The sequence below is a fragment of the Strongylocentrotus purpuratus genome, unplaced genomic scaffold (genome assembly GCF_000002235.5).
Source record: "Strongylocentrotus purpuratus isolate Spur 01 unplaced genomic scaffold, Spur_5.0 spur5_scaffold_1, whole genome shotgun sequence".
Taxonomy (NCBI): Eukaryota; Metazoa; Echinodermata; class Echinoidea; order Camarodonta; family Strongylocentrotidae; genus Strongylocentrotus; species Strongylocentrotus purpuratus.
In genome coordinates, this window is record NW_022145594.1 from 48271310 (window position 1) to 48280737 (window position 9428).

General features: G+C 34.8%; 1 protein-coding gene across 1 annotated transcript; it reads left to right on the plus strand.

The window, feature by feature from the left end:
* The first annotated feature begins 335 nt into the window (after positions 1-335).
* On the plus strand, positions 336-8290 carry LOC100892114. The gene is made up of 6 exons (XM_030978398.1): positions 336-448; positions 1186-1350; positions 2047-2211; positions 3631-3771; positions 6427-6797; positions 7779-8290. The coding sequence occupies exons 1-6, from the start codon at positions 359-361 to the stop codon at positions 7951-7953; spliced, it is 1107 nt and encodes a 368-aa protein (XP_030834258.1). The 5' UTR covers positions 336-358; the 3' UTR covers positions 7954-8290.
* The last annotated feature ends 1138 nt before the right edge of the window (positions 8291-9428 follow it).

Here is a 9428-nt window from a genome sequence, read left to right on the forward strand (position 1 = left end):
CTGTCTCTCTCTGTCTGTCTCTCTCCCCCTCTCTCTCTCTATCTCTCGATCTCTCTGTGTCTGTCTTTCTCTCTCTCCTTTTCTCTTTCCCTCCTTTTCTCTTTCCCTTCTTTCCTCTTTCCCTTCTTTTCTCTTTCCCTTGCTTTAAAAGTCTAAGTAGAGGTTAATGATGCTACATTAATGACAATGACAAATATTTAAATTAGTTGTGTCATCTATTCTTGATATCACTAATCACTCTATTCAACCTGTCCTGTCACATCACCAGATTGAGGAGCTAGATCACACGTTGATATTTAACACGTGGGCATATGTGGATTCTCCTGCAGCCTCTCATTACGCAAGATGTCTCTGCTCCATGCCTCATCTTCAATCACTGAAGCTGGACGAGGTGGAGCTGAGTGATGAGTTCTACTCAACGATGGCCTCTGAGGCATCAAAATCGAAGGTATACCCAAACACACGATTTGTATTGGAAACAATTTTTCCCCCCAATAGTTTTGCAATCTTCAGACTTAGAAAATGTTGATAAATGTTTTTTCACATTAATTGTTTATATATTCTTTTATTTATTATCATTAGTCACTGTTATCCTAATATGAGTATAATGCCCTTACAATACTGATAATAAGAAGCATTGGTCATGTGAATAGACTGGATTTTAATTTCAAAATGATATAAATTCATGTAAATGGGAATATCCTATAAAATAGAATTTGGCATTTTTCTAGAAATTATTTATAGTTTGTCAATAGTCTCAAGGAGATATTACATGTACACTGTAAATAGAAATAAATAACATCTTTATTCTGCTTGAACAGAGACTCTCATTTTCCAACAATTTATAATTGATCACTTTTGTTTGTATTCATCTTGTCTTTCATTGCTCTTACCACACCCATTCCCCATGGGCTTTTTAGCCGCTCTCTCTCTCTCTCTCTGTCCCTCTTCTCTCTCTCTCTCTCTCTGTCCCTCTTCTCTCTCTCTCTTTCTCTCTCTCTCTCTCTCTCTCTTTCTCTTTCTCTCCTTTTCCCTTTCTCTCCTTTTCCCTTTCCCTTGCTTTAAAAGTCTAAATAGAGGTTAATGATGTTACATCAATGACAATAACACATATTTAAATTAGACATGTCGTCTATACTTGATATCACTAATCACTCTATTCAACCTGTCCTGTCACATCACCAGATTGAGGAGCTAACGCACTTGAATGCAGATCTGGGTTCTGGTGCATCCTCTCATTACGCGAGATGTCTCTGCTTCATGCCTCATCTTCAATCACTACATCTGGACAGTGTAAAGCTGGGTGATGAGTTCTACTCAACGATGGCCTCTGAGGCATCAAAATCGAAGGTATACCCAAACACACGATTTGTATTGGAAACAATTTTTTCCCCCAATAGTTTTGCAATCTTCAGACTTAGAAAATGTTGATAAATGTTTTTTCACATTAATTGTTTATATATTCTTTTATTTATTATCATTAGTCACTGTTATCCTAATATGAGTATAATGCCCTTACAATACTGATAATAAGAAGCATTGGTCATGTGAATAGACTGGATTTTAATTTCAAAATGATATAAATTCATGTAAATGGGAATATCCTATAAAATAGAATTTGGCATTTTTCTAGAAATTATTTATAGTTTGTCAATAGTCTCAAGGAGATATTACATGTACACTGTAAATAGAAATAAATAACATCTTTATTCTGCTTGAACAGAGACTCTCATTTTCCAACAATTTATAATTGATCACTTTTGTTTGTATTCATCTTGTCTTTCATTGCTCTTACCACACCCATTCCCCATGGGCTTTTTAGCCGCTCTCTCTCTCTCTCTGTCCCTCTTCTCTCTCTCTCTCTTTCTCTCTCTCTCTCTCTCTCTCTCTTTCTCTTTCTCTCCTTTTCCCTTTCCCTTGCTTTAAAAGTCTAAATAGAGGTTAATGATGTTACATCAATGACAATAACACATATTTAAATTAGACATGTCGTCTATACTTGATATCACTAATCACTCTATTCAACCTGTCCTGTCACATCACCAGATTGAGGAGCTAACGCACTTGAATGCAGATCTGGGTTCTGGTGCATCCTCTCATTACGCGAGATGTCTCTGCTTCATGCCTCATCTTCAATCACTACATCTGGACAGTGTAAAGCTGGGTGATGAGTTCTACTCAACGATGGCCTCTGAGGCATCAAAATCAAAGGTATACCCGAACTCAATTTATATTGGAAGCAATTTTCTTTTCCCCCAATTGTTTCGCAATCTTTAAACTGAATATGTGTGGATAAATGTTTTTCACATTGACAAAAGAAAATCAGAAATTATTTATTATTATCACCTGTTTAGCTCATATAAATATAATACTCTTAAAATATTGATTATAAGAAGCATGATTTATGTGAATAGACTGGATTTTAATGATATAATGGTATAAATTCATATAAATGCATATTTTTAGAGCACACATCTTTCAAATAGTTTTTAGCATTATATTTTTAGAAATTATCTATATAAGCACGAGTCTTGTGAATAGACTGGATTTGAATGCCATAATGATATAAATTCATATACATGCGCATTTTTAGAGCATGTATCCTATAAATAGAATTTTGCATTTTGTTTTTTGAAATTATTTATAGTTTGTCAATAGTGTCAAGGAGATATTACATGTACACTGTAAATAGAAAGAAATAGCATCTTTATTCTGCTTGAACAGACACTCCCTTTTTTAAATAACTATTCATAATTCATTATTTTTTTTTCTTTCTTTATCTTGTCTTTCATTATTCTTATCACCCCATTTCTCTTGGTTTTTTTTAGCCCCTCTATCTCTCTCTATCTCTATCTCCTTCTCTCTCTCTCTCTCTCTCATTTTCTCTGATCCTCTCATTTCGTCTTTTACTTTATTTAGAAGTCTATTTAGAGGGTAATGATGTTTACATTAATGACAATGAAAAATATTTAAATCAGACATGTCGTCTATACTTGATACTACTATTCACTCTATTCAACATGTCCTGTCATATCACCAGATTGAGGAGCAAAAGCACAGGTACGCAGATCTGGGTTCTGCTGCATCCTCTCATTACGCGAGATGTCTCTGCTCAATGCCTTATCTTCAATCACTGGAGCTGTCAGGAGTAGAGCTGAGTGATGAGTTCTACTCAACGATGGCCTCTGAGGCATCAAAATCAAAGGTATATCCAAATACTATTGTTTTTGCCCCAACAGATTTTGCAATCTTTTAACTTAACATATGTGGATAAATGTTTTTTCACATTAAAAAAATTAGAAATAATTTCCTATCATTAGTCACTATTATGCTCGTATCAATATAATACTCTTACAATACTGATAGTAAGAAGCATGAGTCATGTGAATATACTGGATTTAGTGTCATAATGGTATACATTCATACAAATGGTTGTTTTTAAAACATGTATTCTATAAATAGAATTTTGCATTAAAAAAATATATATTTATAGTTTGTCAATAGTCTCAAGGAGATATAGCATGTACACTGGAGATAATGTGATTTGAAATGGTGTTGTTAGTAAAGACAATAATTAGTTTGCATCGTGGATTTCACTTTGGTGTGAACTGATAAATTGTCTTGGCACAGATCCAGACGCTGAGTATGAAGGATGTTTCCATGATGACTCCACGGAGACTACACTCCATTCTCTCGCTACCACACCTCCAGTCACTCACCTTGTGGGATATCAAACGAGTTGACATGGACGATGGAGATATCGAGACACTGGTATGTACCTTTACTATTCCAAGATTGAAGTCAAAATCTTTGTTCCAAGCTCAAAAGGAAAGGGTTCGGAAAAACCAAACAGACTAAATATGAATGATAAAGGAATTGCCAAAAGGATAATGCATTTTGTTTTGAAATCAAGTTAAAATTTACATACTACGGGCTGTTTAGTAAATCGATGGATGGTTTTTATATATCAAACATGCACAGTTATAGTTTTTTCAACTTGGGATGAAGTTTAATCTTGCACATATTTGTTAAACCTCATTAATTATCGATTGATCAATGATTGCATTTGTTATTTCCTATTGAGAATCATGTTGCTTATTTTCTTAATCATCAAATTTGTAACTTTCAGTAATGTGAAGTCATTTTATTGATTTTTTTTTGTTAGTCTAGCTGAACTAATATCACAATAAAAAAGATGATCACAAAAAAAGACGAATATCACAATAAAAAAAGATGATAATGAATACAAAAATCCTGTCATCTTCCACTGAAAAAGGGGTATTAACCCTCATTAATAATAATAATGTTGGTGGAAAAACAAAATAAAAAACTTTTTAACAAAGGTTTCAGAAAAAGCGGACAAAGAATATCGCCAATGAGATCAGGATGTGTTATGCCATACAGGGGGAAATCCTCTTAATATTTTCTATCAAAAATACAAAAAAATATCTTTTCCAAAGTCTTATGATAGACAAACCTCTATTTAAATGGATGGCAATACACGTTTAGGCCTAATGGAACATAATTTGCTGGATCACTAAAATGGAAAACGGAGGTATTTTTAATATTTTGGAAAAAGAAATCAGTTATACAGGTAGTTCATCAGGGCCCTGTCTTACAAAGAGTTGTGTTTGATCCAAATCAATCGCAAGTTTGCAATCTCCTATCTCTTTTGTACATAGTATATAAATATTGACTGCTCATGAGGATGATGGTGGGAATTATCACTCCCAGGGTGGTGTTTGTACCGGCCCTTCTATCAGCACCCCCGAGGTGATAGAAGGGCCGATATGAACTCCACCGAGGGAGTGATAATTTCCTCTACCATCCGATTACAGAGCAGTCTATATTTATTTTATATACCTCATCCTTTTCATTGATTCATGAATAGGTCTAGAAAATAAATCTTATATCAAGAGTCTATATGCTCACCACAGTAATATATTAACAGTATTTTGAAGCACAAAACAGTATACAAATGATGCACAGGTTTGAGTGCGTCGGTAGGAAATGTGTGCACAAGGCACCTTTGAATGGTTTTAGACCAAATTCAAAGGTACCACGTGCACACAATTCCACCGACCCACAAATTAAACCTGTGCATCATCTGTTTTATAAAATAGGGCCCCCCAAAATCGTCAAAAATACAAAAATCTGTTATTTTACAAATTTACCGGGTGCATGGCAAATCATGCTTTCCAGTAATTACCGGACGCATGATTTTGCCATAGCCATGCTTTCCGGTAATTACCGGAAAGCAGGATTTCATGAAACTTATCATGAAATTAAATTTTAAAAAAATTTGTCAGTTTACTCTAAACTCTCATTTTTTTTAAATTAAAACATTATTAAAAAAAAGTGTTAGTTTGCCATCGCCTGAAAAAAAAGGTGATTATTTGCTTTATATTCCACATCGGAAACATTTCACTTCTTCCGTCATTTTAGAGCAACAAGTCATCAATTAACAGCTAGCAAACGGTGTACGATACGATAGTATGGTGGTGTGACCCAGTTCGCGTACCAACACTAAAAGCGCTTAAAGAGGAGAGCAGTACGCAGCGTATACAATTAAAGTGCGTTGTACTGTGTAGATAGTAGTTCTATCTTCAGTGAAAGTGCATTGCACTGTGTAGATAGTACTACTATCTACACAGTGCAACAAATTTTTCTTCTCCCTTCAATGATGGGCAAACTATCGTTCATCACGTGATTTACTTTTGACCAATCGTAGAGCAAGATTCTTAGTATGTGGAATATAATTTCAAATATCCAACGCTAAAAGAAATCCAACATACGGACATCCAATCTATACATGTTTACAGGTACTGCAGTAAGGCAATGCAGTTACTGCGGCCCAGCGTAAATTGCATGGCTTGAGAGCGCATTTGAAATCTTGTACGCTGTGTTTTTGCGCAAAAGTCGCGGAGGGGTTATGAGTTCTATCACAGGGTTTGATAGTAGCTATCAAACCCTCTGACGCAATGATAGATCAAAATGCTCCTTGTCAGTTGTCATGAGATATAGTTTTGAGCAATCAGTGAATGACAATCTATGTATGAGGTATATAATTGCGATTAATATAAACTCTTTGTAAGACAGGGCCCTGGAACGGCATATCGCATGTGACTGTAATGCCAATAGAAGATTCTTGATATCAAAGCTCAAAACTTTTGTATTCTTTGTCCATTTTCCCCAAACCTACCTGTTTGTTTATTTCTACTTTGGAAACTTACATTGAAATTATGAAAACCCTTTAGGTTTTATTATTGTATATTTGTGAATTAATTTACCAAGCATGATATGAACAGTAAAAGTATTATATTAACACAATAATGTGTCTGGATATTCAATATCATTTCTTACATCAGCGTGGGTTTCCATTCATATCATATATAGTGAGCCTTTTTGCATCGCTGTTTCTTGTAGACTCGTCAAACATCCTCAGTAGATGAGCTTTCTGTGAATGGTAATGAGATCAGCCTGTGGAATCTTGGACTTCATACAGCATGTCCCCTAGTGAAAAAACTCGAACTGAACTACCGGAACAAGGAGAATGTCTCATCAGGAATCTTCACCATGGCCTGCTCTCCATTCCGTCATCTAACTCACCTTCACATCCAGGTAAACCAGAGGTATGCATTTACTCCACTGAATGATCCTGTGTCATTTTGTGATGCGGTTAAAACATCATGTCCTCGACTCACCAAGCTGTCCTTTACCTTTATTACACTGAACAACGAGACGGCAGCCGAGATCATCCAACTCATGAAGACTCATCCACACCTGACAAGCATAGAGTGAGTCTAATTTGATTTAACAGGGTAATGATTGCCACAGTATAATCAAAATATTACTTGTATTTATCGTGGAATGCATTTCGGTTTACCTCATACTCTGAGTTTCTTCTCTTCCATTGCTACCTCTATCTCTCTCTCTCTCGCCCACCCCTCTCGTTTAATTATTTTTTCTTTCTCTTTACTAAGTTCTCTTTTGATCCCTTTCTCCCACTCTCTTTCCAGCATTTACTCTCTTTCCAGCATTTCCTCTCTTTCAATCTCTTTATCATTGCCTCTTTCGCTATCATACAACGACTTTTTGTAAAAAAAAAGATGGTTTAAAGTATTTTACTGCACAATACAAACCTGTAAGCATATAACTTATGCTGTATGCTTACATGGTATTGATACAAATGGGATACCTGATTAGGTTTGATCTCATGAGAAGAAAACTAGCGTTGATTTAACACAGTTGGTTCTTGATATCAAAAGTAAATTGAATTAGCAAAACACTCTGCCCAACAAGCAACGTATCTTCATTGTCACTGAATTTGATTTTATGCGGGGTCAGCGGTAACTGCATTAACGTTTTGAAATGAATCTCAGATGGTTTAGAAAGTGCAAACATGAATGGGTTGTCTAAAAGATTAGATGATGGGGTGCTGTAAGGGGATTTTTTACAATAGTTTCTTTAATCTGATGATCTCTTAATTTTAGGATATATTAATATCAATATGATTTTCTTATTATAAATGTAAATCAATACTTTATCTTATTCATCATCATGTATCCTACATACACAATTTTGATACCATGGTTATTTGCAGTCATGCAATATAAATACAGAGCGATACTATGCAAGGTTGGATGTGTAATTATTGTTATCTAATCTCACACAACATAGCATACATCTCTGATTGCTTTTTAAAAGAGTATTGTACGTCAGGTTTGTTTAAATGATCATGCATTGAGCCCCCGAAATGTTCTGTTTTATTACTATAGGTTGAATGAGTGTTTCACCAACGTAGATCTGGATCCACTGATTTCTGAGGTGAACAGTGAAGGCAAGGTGACTGTCACCGTGATGCATGGTCCGGTAAGATATAACACTAGATTACATGTCCGTTCTCCGACTGATTCTTCTCCCTTTTTCTGGCATTCCATCGATTCAAATTAGGCTATTTTTTTTAATTATTCATATTTAACCTGCCCAATCGGTTACCCAAGAATAAACAATGCACATAATTTAAGCTTTGGTTTATGTATTTATTATTCTGGCCTGATTAAATTGATCACGTCTAGCAATAGGTTCGTTGTTGATCTGTGTATTGATACGGTATATGAAAACCGAAATATAACAGACATAGATATAACAGTCATGATATTGAGATCATATTATTAAATTTTCCCTGCCTGAAATGTAAAGCTTGTAGTACCTTTCGGTAAATACCTCACCAATGTTTTGAAATACTTTACTCAAATACTCTAGAATTATTAGGGCCTATGTAATCAATTTGAATATATGATTGAAAAAATATATGTTGTATTGCCCTGCTTTTAGTACCTGGGTCAGTCAGCCAAATGTTGTGTTTTTTGTTGGTTGCTTTTTCCCTCTTTGGGCTGATATTTCTCAGTTTTGAATGTTAATACATGTGTTTCAGCGACATCATTCCATTCATATCTTTTCACCTCATATTAAACTATGGTTTACAATGTTGTCTTGAGACGACACTCTGTGCTTCCCAGCTGACGAAGTTGGTTTTCAACTACCTGTAAAACTTGGTAGCAATGTGAAGATTGTTGGCACATTTTACAGGTAGTCCCGGCCACAAAGTGGTCTTTTTACTAACCAAAGAAGGGACCGAAACTGACACAGGAAAAGACAGCCAGACAGTTTTGCATGCAAGAGGTTCAAATCATAGCCTATAATTACAAATGTTTGTATTTAAACTGGCCCACTTCGCTCTTCATTCCTGTTTCAGTTCTGGGGATTGTTCCCAGCGTACGTTTTCTTGAGTCTGAAATCAGTCAAATCTGACAAGACATTTAAACAATTCAAATACATGAATGTTTGAACTCACTGCATTGTATATACACGTACATGAGGCCAGACCGGGGTCTACTTGTTTACGCTAGCAGGATTTCAAACTAGGGCAGAACATGAGTGAGAATTTGGGAATAATTTGATGATTTTATGCATTTATATCCCATTTAAACAAACATAATACATATAATACATATTTTCTTATTCATTAAAAAAAAAATCTTTAAAAAAATTCAAAAAATAAATAAAAAGCCAACAGTAGATTTTAAAAATTTGGGTCGGTCGCAAAGGGCAATGCAACAATTTTTTTGTTAAGCCTTACCTTTTTTGTTAATGACTGAAGGTTAAATAAAATCAAACAAAACATCTCTATAAAAACGATTGTGCATGATCTATTCGTTAACACAAATAGAAATCTGACCCCAAAAAATTACAATCTCCGGAAGCTTAATTTTTTTAATTAAATTCACAATATCATAGAAATTACAAATGCCAAATTTAATAGCAAATCATCCATTGCTTCTTTGAATGGTACTTTTTATATTCTCTTCATTTACACCTACTTTCTTGTATTCTTAGGAATTTCTAAGAAGATTGATGAATGGAAG

What these genes read in the sequence shown, in the direction of transcription:
- LOC100892114 (XM_030978398.1), top strand. Translation starts at nt 359, where the DNA reads ATGCCTCATCTTCAATCACTGAAGCTGGACGAGGTGGAGCTGAGTGAT. An exon ending in CTGAGGCATCAAAATCGAAG is followed by an intron (nt 449 to 1,185) that starts GTATACCCAAAC and finishes TCACATCACCAG; the next exon opens with ATTGAGGAGCTAACGCACTT. An exon ending in CTGAGGCATCAAAATCGAAG is followed by an intron (nt 1,351 to 2,046) that starts GTATACCCAAAC and finishes TCACATCACCAG; the next exon opens with ATTGAGGAGCTAACGCACTT.